Source organism: Macaca fascicularis, chromosome 1 (assembly GCF_037993035.2).
Source record: "Macaca fascicularis isolate 582-1 chromosome 1, T2T-MFA8v1.1".
NCBI classification, from domain to species: Eukaryota; Metazoa; Chordata; class Mammalia; order Primates; family Cercopithecidae; genus Macaca; species Macaca fascicularis.
In genome coordinates, this window is record NC_088375.1 from 189245198 (window position 1) to 189271564 (window position 26367).

The 26367-nt window shown below is 41.6% G+C and overlaps 1 protein-coding gene across 4 annotated transcripts in view; it reads left to right on the forward strand.

The window, feature by feature from the left end:
• The window catches only part of TESK2 (testis associated actin remodelling kinase 2), a 152607-nt gene that overhangs the window by 14867 nt on the left and 111373 nt on the right, over positions 1–26367 (forward strand). For all 4 annotated transcript variants that reach the window (XM_065523378.2, XM_065523377.2, XM_005543546.5 and 1 more), the window contains one exon: positions 21371–21678. In XM_065523378.2, the coding sequence (XP_065379450.1) occupies positions 21457–21678 (222 nt within the window). In that variant the 5' untranslated portion in view covers positions 21371–21456. The remainder of the gene's footprint in view (positions 1–21370; positions 21679–26367) is intronic.

A 26367-nucleotide genomic window follows, 5' to 3' on the forward strand; every position in this document is an offset into this window, starting at 1 on the left:
GGGAAAGGGGAAAGAATGATTTTTAGTTATTCTAACCTTTTTATCTTTTTTTAAAAAAGTAATTCATGACTTTTTTTGTTTTTTTTTTGGAGACAGGTTCTTGCTTTGTTGCCCAGGCTGGAGTGTGGTAGCATGATCAGGGCTCACTGCAGTCCCAACATTTTGAGCTTAAGCAATCCCCCACCTCAGCCCCCTGAGTAGCTGGGGCTACAGGTCATGCCATTATGCCCAGCTAATTAAAAAAAAATTTTTTTTTTGAGGCAGAATCTTGTTCTGTTGCCCAGGCTGGAGTACAGTAGTGTAATCTCGGCTTACCGCAACCTCTGCCTCCTGGGTTCAAGCGATTCTCATGCGTCAGCCTCCCAAGGAGTTGGGACTACAGGTGCATACCACTGTGCCCAGCTAATTTTTGTATTTTTAGTAGAGACAGGGTTTCACTATGTTGGCCAGGCTGGTCTTGAACTCCTGACCACATGATCTGCCCCGCCTTGTTCTCCCAAAGTGCTGGGATTACAGACGGGAACCACCGTGCCTGGCCAATTTTTAACTTTTTTTGAAGAGGCGGGGTCTTACTATGTTGACTAGATTGGTCTTGAACTCCTGGGCTCAAGCTGTCCTCCTGCTTCAGCCTCCAAAGGGCTGGGATTACAGGCATGAGCCACTGTGCCCAGCTGCATGACCATTAATTTCAGTCAACCTTACAGAAATGTATTCTATAAAAAAGCAGCCGCACGCAGTGACTCCCGCCTGTAATCCCAGCACTTTGGGAGACTGAGGTGGGTGGATCACTTGAGGTCAGGAGTTCGTGACTCGCCTGGCCAACATGGCGAAACCCCATCTCTACCAAAAATACAAAAATTAGCCAGGTGTGGTGGTATACGCCTGTAATCCCACTCACCTGTAATCTACTCAGGAGGCTGAGACAGAAGAATCGCTTGAACCTGGGAGGTGGAGGTTGCAGTGAGCCGAAATCATGCCACTGCACTCCAGCCTGGGCAACGAAGCAAGACTGCATTTAAAAAAAAAAAAACAAAATTCTTATAAGCACCTCCTTCACCAAGATGACATTCCTCTAAATTGTTGTCCAGGCTTTCAGTAATGCTTACGAATATATTAAAATATAAAAACAAGATCACTGTACATTCTGTTCTGCAGCTTGCTATTGTCACTTAACCATGGAACTTGGATATCTTTCCATGTTAGAGTATGCATAAAATTTACCCCATTCTTTTTTAAAACAGTTTTTATAGAGATGGGGCCTCACTATTTTGCTCAGGCTGGTCTAGAACCCCTGGGCTCAAGGGATCCTCCCCCTTGATCTCTCAAAGTGGTAGGATTACAGGCATGAGCGACTGTGCCTGACTACTTCATTCTTTTTTTGAGACGGAGTCTTGCTCTGTCACCCAGGCTGGAGTGCAGTGGCGCGATCTCGGCTCACTGCAACCTCCACCTCCCGGGTTCAAGCAATTCTCCTGCCTTGGCCTCCCAAGTAGCTGGGACTACAGGCGCATGCCACCATGCCTGGCTAATTTTTTGTGTTTTTAGTAGAGATGGGGTTTCACCGTGTTAACCAGGATGGCCTCGATCTCCTGACCTTGTGATTTGCCCACCTTGGCCTCCCGAAGTGCTGGGATTACAGGTGTGAGCCACCGCACCCGACCAGCTACCTCATTCTTTTAATGACTACATAATATTAAGTTGTATGGATGCACATAGATTGATTGATTGGTCTTGCTTTAGTGCCCTGGCTAGAGTGCAGTGGTGTCATCTTGACTCATTGCAACTTCCGCTCCTGGGCTTGAGCGATCCTCCTCCCTCAGCCTCCCAAGTAGCTGGGACTACAGGCATGGGCCACCACACTTGGCTAATTTTTATATTTTTTGTAGTCACAAGGTCTCCTCATGTTGTCCAGGCTGGTCTCAAACTCCTGAGCTCAAATATCCACCTGTCTCGGGCCTCCCAAAGTGCTGGGATTACAAGTGTGAGCCATTGTGCCTGGCCTGTACTGTAATTTATTTAATCTATCTCTATTTTTGGATATTTGGATTGTCTCAATTTTTCTGTTACTGTATTAGTCAGGGTTCTCTAGAGGGACAGAACTAATAGAATATATGTATATACAAAAGGGAGTTTATTAAGGAGAATTGGCTCACATGATCACAAGGTAAAGTCCCACGATAGGCTGTCTGCAAGTTGAGAAGCAAGGAAGCCAGTGACAAATCAGTCCAAGTTCCAAAACCTCAAAAGTAGGGAAGCTGACAGTACAGCCTTCAGTCTGTGGCTAAAGGCCTGAGAACCCCTGGCAAATCACTGGTGTAAATCCAAGAGCCCAAAAGCTGAAGAAGTTGGAGTCTGATATTCTTGGGCAGGAAGCATCCAGCATGGGAGAAAGATGAAGGCCAGATGACTCAGCAAGTCTGCTCTTCCATCTTCTTCTGCCTGCTTTATTCTAGCCACACTGGCAGCTGATTAGATGGTGCCCACCCAGGTTGAGAGTGGGTCTACTTCTTCCACTCCACTGACTCAAATGTTAATCCCCCTTGGCAGCACCCTCACAGACACACTAGGAACAATACTTTGCATCCTTCAGTTCAATCAAGTTGACACTCAATATTAACCATCACAGTTACCAACAATGTATACTTTAATATTCTTGTACATATATCTTACTGATAGCAACTGTCATTTTTCATGGCTATAAAAATATTCTCGGCCGGGCGCGGTGGCTCAAGCCTGTAATCCCAGCACTTTGGGAGGCCCAGACGGGTGGATCACAAGGTCAGGAGATCGAGACTATCCTGGCTAACGTGGTGAAACCCTGTCTCTACTAAAACAATAACGAAAAACTAGCTGGGCGAGGTGGCGGGCTCCTGTAGTCCCAGCTACTCTGGAGGCTGAGGCAGGAGAATGGCATAAACCCAGGAGGCGGAGCTTGCAGTGAGCTGAGATCCAACCACTGCATTCCAGCCTGGGCGACAGAGCAAGACTCCGTCTCAAAAAAAAAAAAAAAAAAAAAAATTCTCTTGGCTGGGTGTGGTGGTGGTTCACGCCTGTAATCCCAGCACTTTCAGAGGCTGAGGTGGGTGGATCACCTGAGGTCAAGAGTTCGAGACTAGTCTGGCTAACATGATGAAACCCCGTCTCTACTCAAAATACAAAAATTAGTCAGGTGTGGTGGCACATGTCTCTAGTCCCAGCTACTTGGGAGGCTGAGGCAGGAGAATCACTTGAACCCAGGAGGTGGAGGTTGCAGTGAGCCAAGATCGCGCCACTGCACCACAGCCTGGGCGACAAAGCGAGACTCAAAAAACAAAACAAAACAAAAGGCTGCGCTAACATGAGGAATCTAACTTCCTCTTTCCTCTTGATTGCTTTCTTTCCCACAGTCTCTGAAATAGCCCTCTAACATCAGAAGAAGAGGTGAAGAGGTGAGTTGCCTGTTTTTTTTTTTTTTTTTTTTTTAGAGATGGAGTCTTGCTCTGTTGCCAGGCTGTGCACCCAGCCTGTGAGTTGCCTTTCTGCCCCAAGTGGTCCTGTTCAGGCCTTCTCATATTTAACTAGAAAAATTGATCAAAGGAGATGTTATCCTGGAAATTAGTAAATCCACCTAGTGCTTTACCATCTCACATTATTTGCACTGGGTCCAATATTAGTTAGTTTTGTGTTATTTCATATTCCAGCATATAAAGTTATAGATACATTTAGTATACACAGAAGATCAGAAACTGCATTAAAAAAAAAAAAATAGAGATGGAGGCCGGATGTGGTGGCTCAGGCCTGTAATCCCAGCACTTTTGGAGGCCAAGGCGGGAGGATCACAAGGTCAGGAGTTCGAGACCAGCCTGACCAACATGGTGAAAACCCATTTCTACTGAAAATACAAAAATTAGCCAGGCGTGATGGTACGTGCCTGTAATCCCAGCTACTCAGGAGACTGAGGCAGGAGAATTGCTCAAACCCAGGAGGCGGAGATTGCAGTGAGCTGAGATCATGCCACTGCACTTCAGCCTATGTGACAAAGATTCCGTCTCAAAATATAATAATAATAAAAAAAAAGAGATGGGGTCTTGCACTCCATCCTGGGCGACAAAGCGAGACTCAAATGTTGCCCAGGCTGGTCTCAAAGTCTTGGCCTCAAGCAGTCCTCCTGCCTTGGCCTCCCAAAGTTCTGGGATTGCAGGAGTGAGCAACTGTGCATGGCTCAGAAAATTTCTTTTTGAAACAGAGTCTCACTCCATCACCCAGGCTAGAGTGCAGTCTTGGCTCACTGCAGGCTCCGCCTCCTGGGTTCAAGTGATTCTCATGCCTCAGCCTCCTGAGCAGCTGGGACTACAGTCATGCACCACCACACCAGCTAATCTTTTGTGTATTTTTGGTAGAGATAGGGTTTCATCATGTTGGCCAGGCTGGTCTCAAACTCCTGAGCTCAGGTGATCTGCCTGCCTCGGCCTCCCAAAGTGTTGGGATTACAGGTGTGAGCCACTGCACTTGACCAAAAAATGTCATATATAATCTTAATATCATTATTATACTTAACTAAATTAACAGTAATTTTCTACTATTATCAAGTAGTAGTGCTTATTAAAACTTCCTCAATTGACTGGGCATGGTGGCTCATGCGTGTAATCCTAGCACTTTGGGAGGCTGAGGTGGGAGAATTATTTGAGCCTAGGAGTTTGAGGCTGCAGATGAGCTATGATTGAGCCATTGCACTGCAGCCTGGGTGACAGAACAAGACTTTATCAAGAAAAAAACAAAACAAAACAAAACCCTAATTGTCTTTTATAGCTGGTTTGTTCAAATCAGGATCTAGCCAAGTATCATTATTGCATTTGGTTGTTTTAACTGTTTTTTTTTTTTTTTTTTTTTTTGAGACGGAGTCTTGCTCTGTCACCCAGGCTGGAGTGCAGTGGCCAGATCTCGGCTCACTGCAAGCTCCGCCTCCCAGGTTCACGCCATTCTCCTGCCTCAGCCTCCCGAGTAGCTGGGACTACAGGCACCCGCCACCTCGCCCGGCTAGTTTTTTGTAATTTTTAGTAGAGACGGGGTTTCACCGTGTTAGCCAGGATGGTCTCGATCTCCTGACCTCGTGATCCGCCCGTCTCGGCCTCCCAAAGTGCTGGGATTACAGGCTTGAGCCATCGCGCCCGGCCTGTTTTAACTGTTAATTCTTCAGAGTCAGAATTTGAACACAGTAGTGTGTACTCCAATGCCTTTGCTTTTTGTTGTGTCGTTGAAAAGAAGAAAAGCTTTTTAACAACCAGAACTTTGCAATAATAGAACAGACTGCTGAAGTGAGCTCTTTATTACTGGTATTGTTTTAGTAGGCCAGGCTGACTCTGCCTTCTGTAGTGTCCAATCCAGTGGACAGTTTTCTTCATACCATATACTACTTTGTGGTATTTGATATGTTTGCTGGTTCCACTTTTGGTTTCTGTGACTTATTAGGTTGGTGCAAAAGTAATTGTGGTTTTTGTCATTACTATCAATGGCAATATACTTTCTTCTGGTTTTGCTTTTTTCCTTTTTAGTCTCATTTGTATACTCTTCCTTTTTTTGTCCTGTATATGTTGATGTTGCCTTGACCACTTATCTGCTTTCACCTAAGCACAAAAAGAAGGGGCCTGGGCTTTGGTACATAGTAGGAACTCAGTATTACCTATGGTCATATTCTCTACTTCGGGAAATTCTTTAGTAAGTGCTAGTGACTTTTTTTTTTTTTTTTTTGAGATGGAGTCTCACTCTGTTGTCCAGGCTGGAGTGCAGTGGCATGATCTCAGCTCACTGCAAGCTCCGTCTCCTGGGTTCATGCCACTCTCCTGCCTCAGCCTCCTGAGTAGTTGGGACTACAGGTGCCTGCCATCATGCCTGGCTAATTTTTTTTTTTTTTTTTTTAAAGCAGAGATGGTGTTTCACCGTGTTAGCCAGGATAGTCTCGATCTCCTGACCTTGTGATCCACCCACCTCGGCCTCCCAAAGTACTGGGATTACAGGCGTGAGCCACCGCACCCAGTGTGCTAGTGACTTTTAAGTGTATATCTTCAGTCTAGTCTTCTCTCCTAAGCTCCAGTGTGGTGTCTCCAACAACCTCCTGGACATTGTTAACTGGTGTTCCTTCAGGCAACTTAAACTCAGTAAGATCTGAGAAGAATTTGCATCTCCTTACACATCATATCCTTTAGGTGAATGGCTAGCCATTCTCCTAGTTACCCAAACCAGAAACATGGGAGGGATTCTAGTTAAACTTGGAGTCATCTGGGTACCTCTTGTACCTCGTATATCCACTTGGTCACCTTTTTTTTTTTTTCTCTTGAGATGGAGTTTTGCTCTTGTCCCCCAGGCTGGAGTGCAATGGCGCGATCTTGGCTTGCTGCAATTTCTGCCTCCTGGCTTCAAGTGATTCTCCTGCCTCAGCCTCCCGAGTAGCTGGGATCACAGGGGTCTGCCACCATGCCTGGCTAATTTTTGTGTTTTTAGTAGAGATGGGGTTTCACCATGTTGGCCAGGCTAGTCTCCTGACCTCAGGTGATCTGCCCGCCTTGGCATCCCAAAGTGCTGGGATTACAGGTGTGAGCCACGGTGCTCGGACTTGAACACTTTTTTTTTTTTTTTGAGATGGTGTCTTGCTCTGTCGCCCAGGCTGGAGTGCAGTGGGGCTATCTCGGCTCACTGCAAGCTCCGCCTCCCGGGTTCATGCCATTCTCCTGCCTCAGCCTCCTGAGTAACTGGGACTACAGGTGCCTGCCACCATGCCCAGCTAATTTTTTTGTGTTTTTGGTAGAGACGGGGTTTCACTGTGTTAACCAGGATGGTCTCGATCTTCTGACCTCGTGGTCCACCTGCCTCAGCTTCCCGAAGTGCTGGGATTACAGGCATGAACCCCTGCGCCCGGCCAGAACACCTTTTAAAAAATGTCACTTATCTCTGCCCAGCATGGTAGTGCTGAGGAGGCTGAGGCAAAGGGGATCCCTTGAACTTAGGAGTTCGAGGCTGTAGTGTGCAATGATCATGCATGTAAAGTCCAGCCTGGGCAACATAGTGAGACCCCCATCTCTAAAAAAATAGGTCACTTATCTTCTCTCACTTCTTTTTCCTCAATGCCAGTACTTTAATTAAGCCTTCTCTCTTATCTGTCATTAACAATTATCTTGTTCGGGCACGGTGGCTCATGTCTATAATCTCAGCACTTGGGGAGGCTGAGTCGGGCAGATCACCAGGTCAAGAGATTGAGACCATCCTGGTCAACATGGTGAAACCCTGTCTCTACTAAAAATACAAAAAAGTTAGCTGGGTGTGGTGGTGTGTGCCTGTAGTCCCAGCCACTCGGGAGGTGGAGGCAGGAGAATCGCTTGAACCTGGGAGGCGGAGGTTGCAGTGAGCCAAGATCGCATCACTGTACTCCAGCCTGGGTGACAGAGCAAGACTCCATCTCAAAAAAAAAAAAAAAAAAAAAATTATCTTATTGCACTGTACTATATTCATTGATTTACATGTATCTTTCGGGAGACTGAGCTCTTGGAAAGGTGGAGTCATGTTTTATTCCATTTTGTACATCCTCCTACCAGAGAGGCAATATTAACATAGGGATTAAGAGTACAGGCTCTGGGTTTGAATTCTGCCTCCTCCACTTCTCTTTTTTTGAGACGGAGTCTCACTCTGTTGCCCAGGCTGGAGTGCAGTGGCGTGATCATAGCTTACTGCAACCTCCGCCTGCTGGGTTCAAGCGATTCTCCTGCCTCAGCCTCCTGAGTAGCTGGGACTATAGGCGCACGCTGCCATGCCTGACTAATTTTTGCATTTTTAGTAGAGACGGGATTTCACTGTGTTGGCCAGGATGGTCTCGATCTCCTGACCTCGTAATCCACCTGCCTCGGCCTCCCAAAGTGCTAGGATTTACAGGCATGAGCCTCTGTGCTCAGCCTTCTACCACTTCTTGGTTATGAGATTTGGCAAGTTAATATCCTTAATTCCTTCGTTTACACATTTGTAAATTGGGGGTAATAATAGTATCTATTTTATGGGACTGTTGTGGATATTAAATGTAAAGCACTTGGAAAAGCATCCGGATTATAGTAAATGCTCAGTAAATACTATAGCACCTGTCCTGATGCCTTGCACCTAGTGGCTACCCAATTAACATTTGAGTCAGCTAATAGAGGGGATTCCTGAATTGGTCGAAAGATTAAACTAGTTCATCTCTAACTGCCTTTATAACTTTCACCCTAAGTTTCTGTTTTATGTCGTGGCTTAGGGCCTGGTGGATTGAAATTACACAGCAAATATGATGCTTATTTAGAAGAGCTAATACGCTTTTAAGAACTGGCTTTTGATCTGTCTGGTACTAATATATGCCATTGTGTATATTCGTGGTTAATTAGTGAAGGGATGCCAGTTTTTATGCTAGATCGCCTTTGATTTGAATGGAAACTGCAACTCATTATTTCACAGCAGGATGGCAAGCTCAGCAGTATTGCTTTTATTTTTAATTAGACAGTCATCCTGAAATGTGTCTGTATTAGCTGTGTTGGTCCATAGACAGGATAACAGCTGAGCAGACTTGTCATGTAGATTTCCCATGTGTTTGGTATTGATACCCAGCTAATGTGCTTGTCAGTATTCCCATTCTAGAAAATAAATGACCAGTTTTTGGGGCTACATATTACTCATAATGAATCCTTAATTTGTTTTGGATTAGGTGGGGACTTTTATGATTATAGAAAGAAAACAATGTGATGAGGGTATTGGTATATTATGTTTGCAGCCTTTTTCTACTCTTTATATCTAGGGTGAAAAATCCACTGAATTCTCAGAAATCCTTTCTGATGACTTTGTGGGATAATATTACCAACTTGGTGCACACATGATTCCATATTTGGATGGACATTGACAATTTTTGATTGCTGGCTGACACTTTGCCAAATCCAGCTACCTGTTGGTAGATAGCTTTCTAGTGCATTACAGGATTAAATTTGTGTCTGGACTATTGTGAAGTTTTATCTACTTTGTTTCGGTGAAATGAAAGGGTGAGAAACAACAGATACTGTGCATTAGAATGGAAAATAGAGAATGATTGGGATTAGGCATATTTTCCCTGTCAGCATGGCATCCATTCTTTAGAATATCTGTTTAAATCAATACTAATTTTTCTGTCTGTAGAATGTGATTGAATGACTGAAGGAAGGCTTTTGCCTCTGAGACTGGTAGAGCTATCATTTGTACACTTTTTAGTCTCCCTGTTGAGGGAAGTTGGGGCATAGCAGTAGCTTTCTACATAGCTAACCCACAGATCATTTTTCACAGAAATTTGACTGTATTTCTGAAGGAGACATGTTATAATGGGAAGTGCTTAGGTTTGAAACTACTGGATTTGGTTCGTGAGTCTCACTAGTTGTTTATGTTTGGAGAAATCATAATCTCTCAGGATTTTGATTTCTTTCTTTAAATTAGAGATGATAATACATGCTTTGCAGAGTTGTCACAAAGATTAGAGATAACATACAAAACCCTTGGTAGAATGCATGGTCTATAGTAAATAGTGGCTGCAGTTTTTATTTCCAGAAGCATATTTCATACAGGAGTGTGGTCTGAGAGTCCTAAAAATTTCCTTGATTTTTCTGAAAAATGATTTTTGGAATTCTTACTTTGAAAAGATAAAAAAATATAATACTGAAGATAGACTATTTAGTTCACTAACTTTTTTTAATTGGTAGCTTTTCAAATTACTTTCCCCAATCAAAGCTTTTAATTGTGTTTTCTTTGTGAAAAACAAATCAACTCCTATATAAATGAAATTAATATTTGAAAAAACAAGGCTACCTATGTAGAAAAGAAAAAGTTTTGAACTTCCAAGTTTTTAGTATTTAAGTTGAGAACATAGTTACTAAAAAATTACTTGTGTCCTTATAAGCCACATAATTTGGGCATTTTTGAAAGACTGCTAAATGCTATTTCCTAGTTTAAGGACAAAAATGATTAAGCTTTTCTAACACAGTGTTTCTCAACCAGGACACTATTGGCATTTAAGGCAGGACAATTCTTTGTTTTGTGCATTGTAGGACATTTAGCTTCCCTAGCCCCTGCCCACTAAAATACCAGTAGTGCTCATCCCACATCCCCATCATTGTGACAATAACGCCTTATGTTTTTCTGGTAATGTGATGGTAACTGTAGTTATCTCTGCTCCAAAAAAATGTATATTAATACTTTGAGGGACACTATTAGTATCAATAGGTAATACTCAATAAATAAGACCAAGAGAGGTAATCGAGAGGCAGAAACCATCATAAAATGTCATATATTTCAAATAATGTGTTTTCTTATTTTAAAGGTAATCATTCCCACATTTTATAAAATTGGGCTTGGTTTTAGAATTTGTACATGTATACCTTTGCTACCTTTTATTAGTTATTAAAATTTGTCAGAATAAATTGACAGAATTTATAGCTTGATTGATTTCATTTAAAATGTAGTCATTTAGTTTGCTGGCCAAGGGAGCAGAAGGCATCGTTTGGAAGTTTTCCCTTGCTCAGCACTTCTCTAAAATGGATTAATACAGTTCTTACTCCCATGGAGAGGATTCTACTTCTTACCACTCATCTCAGCTATCTAATCATTAGTATTACTTGAGCATGTGATAGGGGCTCTATACTACATATCAGTGTTTGTTATGAGCTAATTTTTTTTTGTTTGCTTGTTTGTTTTTTTGAGACAGGCGTTTGCTCTATTGCCCAGGCTGGAATGCAGTGACCCAAACATGGCTCATTGCAGCTTTGACCTCCTGGGCTCGAGCAATCCTCCCACCTTGGTCTCCTGAGTAGCTAGGACTACAGGTGTGCACCACCATGCCAGGCTAATTTTTGTATTTTTTGTAGAGACGGGGGTTTCACTATGTTGCCCAGGCTGATCTTGAACTCCTGGGCTCAAGCAGCTGCCTGAGCCTCTAAAAGTGCTGGGGGATTACAGACATGAGCCAGTGATCCCACCCAATATTTTAAGTTTGTGGACTTAAATAAGTTAGGCTATCCAAAAATTCAGCCATGATTTTGAAGTTTTAGCCTAAGATATATATAGTCCTACGACCAAAAACTACAGTGGAAATTTAGCTGAATAAAAGTTTGAGAGTCTAGAAGCTTGGCTTGCACACTGTCATGCTGTTTATTTGCCAAATTGTTCTCAGTGTTTTGCCTTAAGCATGCTACGTAGCTGTTGCATTAGCAATAGACTTAAAAAAAAAAAAAAAAAAACCTGTGAAGGCCGGGTGCAGTGGCTCACGCCTGTAATCCCAGCACTTTGGAAGGCCGAGGTGGGTGGATCACGAGGTCAGGAGTTTGAGACCAGCCTGATCAACATGGTGAAACCCCGTTTCTAGTAAAAATACAAAAATTAGCTGGGTGTGGTGGCGCACACCTCTAGGGAGGCTGAGACAGGGGAATCCCTTGAACCTGGGAGGCAGAGGTTGTGGTGAGCCATGATCGCACCACTGTACTCCAGCCTGGGTGACAGAGCAAGACTCCATCTCAAAAAAAAAAAAACCTGTTAAACTTTTTTGAAATTAAAAAAATTTAAATGCAGAAAAGAGTACAGTATGATAAATACCACCCAGAATAACAAATATTTATTAATGAAAAATGGTAAAATTAACAAATATATCATTTTGTGTTGTTTGCCATAGGTTTATTTTTCAATAAAAGGAAACAAAAATATTATTGGCAGTCCATCACCTTAACCACTTGGCCACTTCATCATGTTAAGGAAACAAAATCTTATTGGCATAGTGGATGTCTCTTTTGTTTCCCTTCCTTGTCATTTCACTTCCTTCCCCCGAGACAAATACTGTTATGAATTTAGTGTCTACATTTTTAGTTCATGCTTTTAGGTGTTCACTATAAATATGTAATGTCTTTAATAATTATAATAACAAACAGGAGTTGAATGCTTATTGTTTATTAGGTACTATCCATTTAATCAATAACTTTGTGGTTATTGTAAGGATTAAACGAGTTAGTAGATATAAAATATAATGTAGGCACTGTTTTTATTTTCATTTTACAGATAGTGAACTAGAGAGGTAGAGAGGTTAAATAACATATCCAAGTTCATATAACTAGAAGTTATGGAGCAAGGATTTGAACCCAGATTGTTTGGCTGTAGATGTAGATGTCATACCATTCATCACTATGCTATTCTGCTTTTCTATAATATATAATATATATTATCATTATTATTTCAGATAGAGTCTTGCTCTGTTGCCCAGACTGGAGTTCTGTGGTATTATCATGGCTCACTGCAGCCTTGACCTTCTGGGGCCCAACTAATCCTCCTGCCTCAGCCTCCTGAGTAGCTGGGACTACAGGCTCATGCCACCATGCCTGGGTAATTTTTGTTTTTGTTCTTGTGTTTTTGGAGATGGAGGCTTGCTCTGTTGCCCAGGCTGGAGTCCAGTGGCATGATCTCAGCTCACTGCAACCTCTGCCTCCTGAGTTCAAGCTATTCTCCTGCCTCAGCCTCCTAAGTAGCTGGGACTACAGGTGCGCACCACCACGCCCAGCTAATTTTTGTATTTTTAGTAGATACGGGGTTTCACTATGTTGACCAGGATGGTCTCGATCTCTTGACCTTGTGATATGCCTGCCTGGGCCTCCCAAAGTGCTGGGATTACATGTGCAAGCCACCATGCCTGGTCAATTTTTGTATTTTTTGTGGAGATGAGGTTTAACCATGTTGCTCAGACTGGTCTCGAACTCCGGGGCTCAAGCGATCCACCGCCTCAGCCTCTCAAAGTGTTGGGATTATAGACATGAGGCACCGCGCCTGACTAGTATATATTATTTTGTGTATTTTTAAAATACATTTTTACAAAAATGGTATACTATGGGGTGGTTGTGCAGTTTTTTTAGTAACTTCTTTAAAAACCTTTTTTTGAATTAAATTTTAATAATATTGCTAACTACAACTTGCTTTCCCTCCCAACTCTACATTACTTTTTAAATACATCCACATTGCTACTTATAATTTATTCATCTAAGTGCTGTATGTTTTATTGAGAAATATGCTACAGTTTATTATCTATTGCTCCTACAGATGAACTTTAGGTTGTTTCCTTTCTTTCCCCTGATTACCCACAGTGGTAAAATGAAATGAATATCTTTATTCAGGCCTCTTGTGTTTATGTGCAAGAGTTTCTCTATGCATATAACATTTAAGAAATACATTTATACCTCTTGAAAAGTGCTGTGAGCCAAGATACAAATACCAAAATTTAGTCTATTGTGCTATTGTAAAACTTCTAACAGGACTCCTACCAAAGCAACTCAGTTGCAATTAGCATTTCATCCCCTCCCTTCCCCTCCCTCTCCTCCCCTCCCCTCCCTCTCCTCCCCTCCCCTCCCTCTCCTCCCCTCCCTCTCCTCCTCCTCCTCCTTACCCCTTCCCTTCCCTCCCCTCCCCTCCCCTCCCCTCCCCTTCTCTCCCCTTCATTCTCTTTCTTTCTTTTCTTCTTTCTTTCTTTTTTGGAGTCTCACTCTGTCACCCAGGCTGGAGTGCAGTGGTGCCATCTCAGCTTACTTCAACCTCTGCCTCATGGGTTCAAGTGATTTTCTTGCCTTAGCCTCCTGAGTAGCTGGGACTACAGGTGCATACCACCATGCCTGACTAATTTTTTTTTTCTTTTTCTTTTTTTTGGAGATGGAGTCTTGCTGTATCTCCTAGGCTGGAATGCAGTGGCGTGATCTTGGCTCACTGCAACCTTCGCCTCCTGGCTTTAAGTGATTCTCATGCCTCAGCCTCCTGAGTAACTGGGATTACAGACATGCGCCACCACGCTGGCTAAGTTTTGTATTTTTAGTAGAGATGGGGTTTCACCATGTTGGCCAGGCTGGTCTTGAACTCCCAACCTCAGGTGATCTACCTGCCTTGGCCTCCCAAACTGCTAGGATTACAGGCATGAGCTACCATGTCTGGCCTAATTTTTGTATTTTTAGTAGAGACAAGGTTTTGCCATGTTGGCCAGACCAGTCTAGAACTCCTGACCTCAAGTGATCCACCTGCCTTGGCCTCCCAAAGTGCTAGGATTACGGGAGTTAGCCACCGTGCCCTGCCGCAATTAGCAGTTTCTTACCTCCTCCTAGCTAGCTGAGAATGTAAAACCAGACCCGTTGAGCTGCAATGAGCAATTCTGTCTTCTGTTCTGTAATATGGAAAACTAGGATTTGCCACTCTCAGGGAACCCTGAGGGCATTGAGGAGGTTAGTAAGGTATTTTGTTAGGAATGAAACATATCTTGATAAACAATTCAGTAAAGTTGTAGGATACAAAATCAGTATACAAAAATCAGTAGCATTTCTGTATGCCAACAGCAAACAATCTGAGAAAGAAATCAGGAAGGTAATCCTATTTACAACAGCTTCAAATAAGATAAAATATCTAGGAACAGTCTTTTTTTTTTTTTTTTTTTTTTTTTGAGACAGAGTCTCTGTCAGGCTGGAGTGCCCTGGCGCGATCTTGGCTCGCTGCAAGCTCCGCCTCCCGGGTTCACGCCATTCTCCTGGCTCAGCCTCCTGAGTAGCTGGGACTACAGGCGCCTGCCACCGCGCCCGGCTAATTTTTTGTATTTTTAGTAGAGACAGGGTTTCACCGTGGTCTCGATCTCCTGACCTTGTGAGCCGCCCGCCTCGGCCTCCCAAAGTGCTGGGATTACAGGCGTGAGCCACTGCGCCCGGCCACCTAGGAACAGTCTTAACCAAGTAAGTGAAAGATCTTTACAATGAAAACTATAAGACCTTTTTTTTTTTTTTTTTTTTTTTTTTTTGAGATGGAGTCTCGCTCTGCCGCCCAGGCTGGAGTGCAGTGGCCGGATCTCAGCTCACTGCAAGCTCCGCCTCCCGGGTTCACGCCATTCTCCTGCCTCAGCCTCCCGAGTAGTTGGGACTACAGGCGCCCGCCACCGCGCCCGGCTAGTTTTTTGTATTTTTTTTTTTAGTAGAGACGGGGTTTCACCGTGTTAGCCAGGATGGTCTCGATCTGCTGACCTCGTGATCCGCCCGTCTCGGCCTCCCAAAGTGCTGGGATTACAGGCTTGAGCCACCGCGCCCGGCCTTTTTTTTTTTGATCCAGTGTCTTGCTCTGTTGCCAAGGCTAGAGTGCAGTGGTGTGATCTTGGCTCACTGCAACCTCTGCCTCCCGGCTTCAAGCGATTCTTGTGCCTCAGCCTCCTGAGTAGCTGGGACTATAGGTGTGCCACCATGCCTGGCTAATTTTTGCATTTTTAGTGGAGACGGGGTTTCACCACACTGGCCAGGCTAAAACTATAAAACATTGATGAAATTGAAGAGGACACCAAAAAATGGAAAGATATTGTTCATGAATTGAAAGAATCAATATTGTTAAAATGTCTATACTACCTAAAACAATCTGCAGATTCAGTGCAGTCCCCATCAAAATACCAGTGACACTCTTCACAGAAATAGAAAAAATAATCCTCAAATTTTAGAACCACAAAAGACCTAGAATAGCCAAAACCATCCTGAGCAAAAAGAACAAAACTGGAGGAATCACATTACCTGACTTCAAATTATACCACAGAGCTTTATTGTAACCAAAACAACATGAGAATACTGGCATAAAAACAGACACATAGGCTGGGCGTGGTGGCTCATGCCTATAATCCCAGCGCTTTAGGAGGCCTAGGAGGGTGGATCGCTTGAGCCCAGGAGTTTGAGACGAGCCTGGGCAACTTGACGAAACCTTGTCTTTATAAAAAAAAGTACAAAAATTAGCTGGGTGTGGTTATATGCACCTGTAGTCCCAGCTACTTGGGAGGCTAAGTTGGGAGGATCACCTGAGCCTTAGGAGGTCGAGGCTTCAGTGAGCTGTGATCACGCCACTCCATTCTAGCCTGGGCAACAGAGTGAGACCCTGTCTCAAAACAAAACAAAAACAAAAAACCAGACACACAGACCAATGGAACAGAATAGAGAACCCGGAAATAAATCCATATACCTACAGTTAACTCAATTTCAACAAAGGTGCTAAGAACATACGCTGGGGAAAGGACAATCTCTTCAATAAATGGTGCTGGGAAAACAGGATATCCATATGCAGAAGAAAAATCTAGTAAAAAATCTGATCAAAATGGATTAAAGACTTAAATCTAAGACCTCAAACTACTACAAGGAAACATTGGGAAAACTTTCCAGGATATTGGTTTGGGCAAAGATTTCTTGAGTAATATCCCCAAAGTACAGGTAACCAAAGCAAAAATGGACACGTGATCACATGAAGTTAAAAAGCTTCTGCACAGGAAATGAAGCAGTCAACAAAGTGAAGAGACAACCCACAGAATGGGAGAAAATATTTGAAACTACCCATTTGACAAAGAATTAATAACCAGAATATATAAGGAGTTCAGACAACTCTATAGGAAAAAGTCTAACAATCTGATTAAAAAATGGGCAAAAGATCTGAACAGACGTTTCTCAAAAGGAGGCATGCAAATGGCAAACAGATCTATGTAAAGTTGCTCAACATATTGATCATCAGAGAAATGCAAATCAAAACTATAATGAATTATCATCTCACCCTTAAAATGGCTTTTATTCAAAAGATGGGCAAATAATGCTAACCAAGATGTGGAGAAGAGGGAACCCTTGTACACTATTGATAGAAGTGTAAATTAGTATAGCCACTATGGAGAACACTATGGAGGTCCCTCAAAATAGTAAAAATAGAGCTACGATGTGATATAGCAATCCCACTGCTGAATATATACCCAAAAGAAAGGATATCAGTATATCGAAGAGACGTTTGCACTCTCATGTTTATTACAGCACTGTTTACAATAGCCAAGATTTGGAAGCAACCTAAATGTTCAATAGATGAATGTGGCACCTATACGAATGGATTATTCAGCCATAAAAAAATGAGATCCTCTTTTTTGCAACAACATGGATAGAACTTGAGGACATCATGTTAAGTGAAATAAGTCAGGCACAGAAAGACAAACTTTGCATATTCTTACTCATTGCTAAAGCTAAATATTAAGACAATTGAACTCATGGAGATAGATAATAGAATGATGGTTACCAGAGGGTGGGAAGGGTAGTGTGTTGGGGGTGTTGAGTGGGAAATGGGATGGTTAATAGGTACAATAATATAGTTGGATAGAATGAATAAAATTTAGTATTTGATAGCACAACAGAGTGACTACAATCAGCAATAATTCACTATATATTTTAGAATAACTGGGAGAGTACAATTGGAATGTTTGTAACACAAATAAATGATGAATGCTTGAGGTGATGGATACCTCATTTACCCTGATGTGATTATTACACATTGTATGCCTGTATCAAAAATCTTGTGTATCCTATAAGTATATATACCCACTATATACCCATAAAAATTAAAAAGAATATATATCTCAAAAATGAAAAAGTCAGTTGATGGCAAACTTATCGAATTGTTCAGTTTAGCAGACAACTATGTTTTATATAGTCAACAATGTTTTATGTACTTTACATATGTTTTGTATATTACTTTAATATCTTTTAGTTTTCTAAAGTTTCTTTTTTCTTTTCTGTCTCTGTTCAAATTATAATCAGCCTAGCCTTCCTCTGCACTTAAGTCTCTGTTCTTTTTTCTACCCAGATGATTAACTTAACTCCTACAACTCTCATAGTGGAAAAATACTGAGCTAAGTAATAATGAAATGGAAGAAGTTTGAGCTTTGGTGCTGGATAGAACTTGGCTCCAGTTTTGGTTCTACTAGCTCTGTGTCCTTAGGCAAGTTACTTCATCTTCTGAGCCTATATTTCTTTTTCTGTAAAATGGAGATCAGACCTATCTTGCTGGGTTTTTTTTTTTTTGAGACGGAGTCTCGCTCTGTCGCCCAGGCTGTAGTGTAGTGGTATAATCTCAGCTCACTGCAATCTCTGCCTCTCAGGTTCAAGGGATTCTCAAAGTGCTGGGATTACAGGTGTGAGCCACTGTGCCTGGCCACATTTTGAGATTAAATGAGGAAATGCTTGTAAAATTCCTGATGTTTAAAAAAAAAAAAAACAGTGGCCAGGTGCAGTTCACACCTGTAATCTTAGCACTTTGGGAGGCTGAGGTGGGAGGATCACTTGAGGCCAGGAGTTCAAGACCAGCCTGGGCAATATAGTGAAACCTTGTGTTTCAAAAAAAAAAAAAAGCTATCAAGGGTGAGACCTATGACTCTGGGTTTTAAACAAGCTTCTCAGGTAGTTTGAAGCACATTATCAACAGACATACTTTGAGAAATGCACTATCCTTGGCTCCTTGGTTTCAAGTCTAGCTTTGCTAGTAAATAGGTTATAGCATTGACTTTTAGCATTTCTACTTTCTGGGCCTTGTGTTTCCTCAAATATAAAATGAATGACTGAAGTTGGTGTTTTCTACTGGCTCTAAAATTAAGAAAATTTGTTTTTTAAAATTATTATTTTTTTTAGTGATGGGGGTCTTGCTGTGTTGCCCAGTCTGGTCTTGAACTGGCAGGCATGATGGCACACACCTGTAGTCCCAGCTACACAGGTGGCTGAGGCAGGGGGATTGCCTGAGCCTGGAAATTTGAGGCTGCAGTGAGTTGTGATAGCACCACTGCACTCCTACCTGGGCTTGGATTACAGGAATGAGCCCCTGCACCCGACCCTATTTTATTTTATTTTTATTTTTATTATTTAATTTATTTACTTTGAGACAGAATGTCGCTCTTGTTGCCCAGGCTGGAGTATAATGGCATGATCTCGGCTGACTGAAACTTCTGCCTCCCGGGTTCAAGCAATTCTCCTGCCTCAGCCTCCCGAGTAGCTGGGATTACAGGTGGCTGCCACCAAGCCCAGCTAATTTTTTTGTTATTTTAGTAGAGACAGGGTTTTGCCACATTGGCCAAGCTGGTCTCGAACTCATGACCTCAGGTGATCTGACTGCCTCGGCCTCCCAAAGTGCTGCGATTTTACAGGTGTGAGTCACGTGCCCAGCCTCTATTTTATTTTTAAAATTCCGTTTATATTTTAGATTCAGGAGGTATGTGTACAGGTTTGTTACAAGGGTGTATTGTGTGGTGCTGAGGTTTGGGCTTCTATTGATCCCACCACCGAGATAGTGAACATAGTGCCCAGCAGGAAGTTTTTCAGCCCCTGCCTGCCTCCCTCGTTTTGGAGCCTCTAGTGTCTGTTGTTCCCAACTTTATGTTTGTGTGAACCCAAGATTTAGCTCCTAGTTATAAGTGAGAACATGCAATATTTGGTTTTCTGTTTCTGCTTTGGTTCACTTAGAATAATGGCTTCCAGCTGCATGTTGCTGCAAAGGACATGATTTCATTCTTTTTTGTGACTGCAAATTTTTTGTCTTATAACCCTAAAATTTTTTGAGACAGGGTCTTGCTCTGTTGCCCAGGCGGAGTGCAGTGGTTCTATCATAGCTCACTGCAGCCTCAAACTCCTGGGGTCAGGCAATCCTCCTGCCTCAGCCACCTGTGTAGCTGGGACTACAGGCTTGTACCATCATGCCTGGCTAATTTTTACATTTTTTCATAGAGACGAGGTCTCACTATGTTGCCCTGACTGGTCTCAAACTCCTGAGCTCAAGTGATCCTCTTGCCTTGGCCTCCCAAAGTGTTAGGATTATAGGTATGAGCTACTGTGGCCAGGTAACCCTAAATTTTTGTTCTTGTGGATGTAAATATTTGGTCTGGTGGTGCTGATGCCACTTTTTGGCATAGGTTCAATAGAGGTACTTCAATGTTTTGTTATTTGGGAACTCAGAGTGTTCTTCCTTCTTTGAAGACTGTGGTAGAACTAGATTAACTAGATTCAGGGAGATCTCATGGAACCTCAGGATGCACTTAGGACTTAAGATTTGGGGATTAGAGCAGAATAGGGAATTCAAAAAGTTCCCTTTCTTTTTTTTCTTTCTTTGAAGATTGGCCCCAATCTCTTGACTTCTTCTGCCTTCAGGCTGTATTATAGACAATGGCCCTGGCCGGCAGCTCCTGAGTTTACATGGCTTCTATTTTAGAAAGCTGCCATATTGAGACTGGACTATCTTAATTCCAATTGCACATTGCCAGGAAAGAAACTGTGGTTGTACACACTGGGTACAGTGCTGACTTCTGGCAATGGATAAGGAGGCAGACTCATGTTGCTAAGATGGCCCTGGGATTCCTGCCACTTTTCTTTGAGTTGCGGAGCTGGTTAGAAGTGGTGGTGGTAAACTGAGTAGGTATCCACCTCCTTTATGAAAGCATTTCACTAATTGAGGAGTCACAATATTGTATTTTGCATAGAACCCTTACAATTGAGTCTCATGGAAAAAAGTAGAAATAGGGAGAGACAGGCTAAAAGAAAAAGTAGGCTTGTGCTATTATTCTTAGTTATGTACCAGATGGGATGGAGCCTTCTATAGTTACTCCTACTGGACTATGCTTTTTCATCAACAGTGAATTTTTAGATTGCTTTTGGATATAGTTTTCGTTTTAAAAAATTATATAATATGTAATTTTGAAGTTTCCTTGTAATGTTTGTTTTATATATTTGGAATTAATTTTTGAAATAAAGAGAAAATTATATGAGGCTATAAAGGGTATTGGTAGAAAGAAGCACAGGCTTTTGAATCAGATGGGCTTTGTACTTTAATTTTTTTCTTTTCTTTTTTTTTTTTTTCGAGACAGTGTCTCACTCTGTTGCCCAGGCTGGAGTGCAGTGGCACGATCTCGGCTCACTGGAACCCCTGCCTCCTGGGTTAAAGTAATTCTCCTACTTCAGCCTCCTGAGTAGCTGAGATTACAAGTGCTTGCCACCACGCCTGGCCAATTTTTATATTTTTAGTAGAGATGGGGTTTCACCATGTTGGCCAGGCTGGTCTCAAACTCTTGACCTCAAGTGATCCGCCTGCCTTGGCCTCCCAAAGTGCTGGGATTACAGGTGTGAGCCACTGCACCCAGCTTCCATTTTAATTTTATCTCTGCCTTTTAGTGACTGATTTCTTGATCTCTCTATGAAATGAACATAATCTTTATATCATGGATTATCTGAGAATCAAATGGCATATGTCAAGCTCTTATACTGTGTTTCCTAGAAAGTAGGTGCTCAATGAATGATAGATATTATCATTGTCATTTTGTTACTTAGAATGTAATTGGTGATCTTCATGATATTCTACTCATGGTAAAGACTAGCTATATCTTGGGCTTTAAATATATCAGTGTTATTTGAGGGTAAAGACATACAGCATTTTTTAGATCTGAAAACCAGGAACTAGAATATGAAAGGAAATATTTTTGCATTGAGTATTTATTGCTTTGCATGTATTTATTCATTAAAGATTTCAGTGGAAATTTTTTTGATCTCTTGTTTAGTGTCAAACCAGAAGAGAAGTACAATTCAACAAAAATTTATGTGTGGAGTTCCTTCTTAAAAGAAGAAAAAAGTGATTATTGAGACTATGGATCGGAGCAAACGGAATTCAATTGCAGGTTTTCCTCCACGTGTGGAGCGTCTTGAAGAGTTTGAAGGAGGTGGTGGAGGAGATGGAAATGTGAGCCAGGTGGGAAGAGTTTGGCCATCTTCGTATCGAGCTCTTATAAGTGCCTTTTCCAGACTGACGCGTTTGGATGATTTCACCTGTGAAAAAATAGGGTCTGGCTTCTTCTCTGAAGTGTTCAAGGTGAGTGATACTTCAGCTTTTCTCATATTGTCTTGCTGTGGTCACATTTACTGCAGGTTGACAGTTGTGTTTAATTAGGATGTAGGGTTTGCCTAATCAAGGTGCTGTGGATCTTGAACACCGTTCTAAATTCTCCTTTCAAGCTATTTATTAACTTATATTAAGATATTTCGTTTGAATCCCAAAAATAATGTGCTGGTTAAAAATTCAAATAACATAGGAGTCTCTTCCACCTCACCTCTACCCCCAGCCACACATGTGTGTATGTATCCACACATACATTCTCCAGTAATAACCACTATTAACAATTTGGTGTGTATACTTCTGGACCCTTTCTGTGCTTATACATATATTATTTACACACCTTATATACATATATTAAAATTATATATATACACACCCACATATATAGTTTTTGTTTGCTTATCTTCAGTAAAATTGATAGTTGGGTGCGATGGCATGCACCTGTAGTCCGAGCTACTCAGGAGGCTCGCTTGAGGCTGTGAGTTTGAGAGCAACCTGGGCAACATAGCAAGGCCCTGTCTCAAAAAAATATGAGCTCATAATGCTCCTGAGCAATCATATTTCCCTAGTTCACTCATTCCCTCAAGAGAGTATTTTGTACCTTTTCTTCTCTCATCAAATCCCGGTATTTCCTCTCTAGTCCCCATTGTCAGTAATTAATGAATTGCTTCCCAATTCACTGAGAAAATTGAAGCAAGCAGAAGAGAACTTCCACAGACTCCCATTACTACAAATAGCTATCAACACACATCTTTACCCAGTTACTTGGCCTTTATACCTTGTGCTATGGATCAACTACCCATGCTCCTAAGTCCATTATTTCTGTTTATATTGTACATTCCATTTCTACTTGCCTACTAATAGGCATTGCCTAAGAAATTCTCCCCTCTCTTTTCTACATTGTATTTTCACTACTAAGTGTTACCATTAACATGTTAAAAAAATTCTTTTAAGGAAAAAAAAAGCACAAAAAAACCCCCCAAACATTTTGGCTCTGTTATTTCCCCTTTATTTTATTTTATTTTATTTTATTTTTTATTTTTTTGAGATGGAGTCTCAGTCTGTCACCCAGGCTGGGGTGCGGTGGCACAGTCTTGGCCCACTGCAACCTCTGCTTCCCAGGTTCAAGCAATTCTCCTTCCTCAGCCTCCCTAGTAGCTGGGATTACAGGTGCCCGCAACCACGCCTGGCTAATTTTTATATTTTTAGTAGAGACAGAGTTTCAACATTTTGGCCAGGCTAGTCTTGAACTCCTGACCTCAAGTGATCCGCCCACCTCAGCCTCCCAAAGTGCTGGGATTACAGGCATGAGCCACTGCACCCAACCTATTTTATTCTATTCTTTTATTTTTTGAGACAGGGTTTCGCTCCGTCACCCAGTCTAGAGTGCAGTGTGGTATGATCGTGGCTTACTGCAGTCTTGACCTCCCTGGGCTCAGATGATCCTCCCACCTCAGCCTCCAGAGTAACTGGGACTACAGGTGCATGACACCATGCCCAGCTAATTTTTGTATTTTTTGGAGAGTTGGGGTTTCACCTTGTTGCCTAGGCTGTTCTTGAACTCCTGAGCTCAAGTGATCAGCCTGCCTTGGCTTCCCAAAGTATTGGGATTACAGGTAAGAGCCACCACGTCCAGCTCCTATTGTTTCTTTTATTAATAGGTATACTTTCCCATGTCTTGTTTTTTTTTTTTTTTTTTTTTTTTGGACCAAAACAACTCCATAGAGTTGTCTCTATGTACCATTTCCAGCTTTCTTTCTAGTCTTTCTCTAAAATATTTTTTATTGCAGTAAAATATATATAACATAAATTTACTATCTTAGCCATTTTTTAAATGTGGAGTTCAGTGTCATTAATTACATTTACAATGTTGTACAACCATCCCCATTATCCCTTTCCAGAACTTTCTCATCATCCTAAACAGAATCTCTGTACCTATGAAACATTAACTCACTAATTCTCCCTTCTGTAACTGTAAATTGGTTCATTGCCCAATGCACACGGCAAGTCAATAAGCTGAGACACCAGGTTGCAGCAGAGAAAGGTTTAATCATAGGGCCACCAAATGAGGAGATGGAGGGAAACCTCAAATTCCTCTCCCCTAGGAGATTGGGGCTAAGGTTTTTAAGGGTTTTGAAGTGGGCCGAAGTGTGGCAATTGTTTATTTGTTAAAGAGTACAGGGTGAAGTCATGGGACAGGGAGATGAAGAAGCCGTATTCTCTTGCAGATCCTGTTCCTCTGTGGGGGTCTTCAAACTGGTTGCTGGAATTCAGGGGTGTGAAAAACATATTAAGCAATCCGTAAACAAAAGCCTTACGATTATGTCAGAGATCCTGTTATAGGAAAGATGGGGATGGAAATAAAATCTTAAATTTTATGACCCTAATGTCAGAACTCCTATTCTGTAGGAACAATAGGGATGCAAATAGTCAGTATCTAGTGCTATGTGACTTTTTAGCAACCAGGAAGTGGACCAAAGTGAGGCCTGATTAATGCTTAATTATAACTATATTTCTGTCCAGAACCTGGCATGCGCTCGTTGTGAACCCCATGGGGGCAGTTTCACTCCCACCCCCTAATATCTTCTTTCTGTTTTTATGAATTTGCTTATTCTAGGCACCCTATATAAGTGGATTAATATAATATTTATCCATTTGTGTCAGAGTTATTTCACTTAGCATAATGTTTTCAGGGTTATTCATGTTGTAGCATATATCAGAATTTCATTCCTTTTTATGGCTAATACTGCATTATTTGTATAGGTCATATTTTATCTGTCTGTTGATGGAGTTGTTTCTACCTTTTGGCTATTTTGAATAACGCTGCTATGAATACCGATATACAAGTATCTGTTTTGTTCTTTGCTTGCAATTCTTTTGGGTATTTAGCTGTAAATAGAATTGCTGAGTCATATGAGTAATTCTATGTTTAACTTTAAGAAAAGATTATGGTAAAATACATACAAAATTTACCATTTTGCCTGGGTATCATGGTTCACGCCTGTAATCCCAGCACTTTGAGAGGCCAAGACAGGAGGATTGCCTGAGCCCAGGAGTTTGAGACCAACCTGGGCAACATGACGAAACTCTGTCTCTGGGGGAAAAATAAAATAAAAATTAAAAAATAATAATTTTTTTTTCTTACTATCTTAACAGTATTTAAGTATGTTAAGTACATACTTAACACAACTATTAAGTATGTACACATGGATGTGCCTCCAAACTCCAGAACTTTTTCATTTTGCAAACTGAAACTCTGTACCCATTAAACAACTCCCCATTTCTCCATTCCCCCCAACTCCTGGCAACCACTATCCTACTTTATTTCTAAGAGTTTGATTACCCTAGATATCTCATATAAGTGAAAACATACAGTATTTGTCTTTTTTTGACTGCCTTATTTCACCTAATCAGTCTATGTTTAACTTTTTTCCATAGCGGTTGTGCCATTTTACAGTTCTATCAGCAATACGTAAGGGTTCCAGTTTCTCCACGTGCTCACTGGCACTTATTTTTCTTTTTCATGATAATAATCCTATTTGGTGTGAAAAGTGGTATATCATTGTGGTTTTGATTTGCATTTTTCTAAACGACTAGTGATATCTAGCATCTTTTCATGTGCTTATTGACCTTTTTTGTATATCTTCTTGGAGAAATGTGTATTTGAATCCTTTGCTCATTTTTGAATTGTGTTGTATTTATATATTTTATATATAGGGAATATTTATCCCTTACCAGATATATGATTTGCAAATATTTTCTCACAATTTGTAGTTTGTCTTTTCACTCCCATGATGGTGTCCTTTTTTGCACAGAAATTTTAAATTCTGATTAAGTCAAATTAATTTTTTCTTTTGTTACCTTTTGCTTTTTATGCCAATCCAAGGAGTCATCACCAATTCCAATATCATGAAGATTTTCCACAATGTTTTCTTCTAAGAGTTTTATAGTTTTAGCTCTTACATTTAGGTTATTGATCATTTTAAGTTAATTTTTCAATGTGGTATAAAGGCTCCATTTCATTCTTTTGCTTGTGGATAACAAGTTTTACAAACACTATTTGTTGAAAAGACTGTCCTTTCCCCATTGAGTGATTTTGGCGCTCTTCATGTCACAATTAACCATGTTAGCGAGGGTTGATCTCTCTCTCTCTCTCTCTCTCTCCCTTTTTTTTTTTTTTTAAGACAGGGTCTCATTCTGTTACCTAGGCTGGAGTGCAGTGGTGCTATCTCACTGCAGCCTTGACTTCCCAGACTCAAGTGATCCTCCCACCTCAGCCTCCCAAGTAGCTGGAACTACAGACACACACCATCATGCCTGGCTAATTTTTGTATTTTTTTGTGTGTACAGTTGTGGTTTCACCATGTTGCCTAGGCTGGTCTTGAACTCCTGGGCTCAAGTGATCAGCTTGCCTCTGCCTCCCAAAGTGCTGGGATTACAGGTATGCACCACCTTGCCCAGCCTCTTTTTTTCTTAGAGACAGGGTCTCACTGTCATCCAGGCTGCAGTGCAGTGGTGTGGACATAGCTGACTGCATCCTCAAACTCCTGGACTCAAGTGACTCTCCCATCCCAGCCTCCCAAGTAGCTGGGATTACAGGCATGTTACTGTCACGTCAGCTAATTTTAAAGTGTTTTGTACAGATGGAGTCTTGCTCTATTGCCC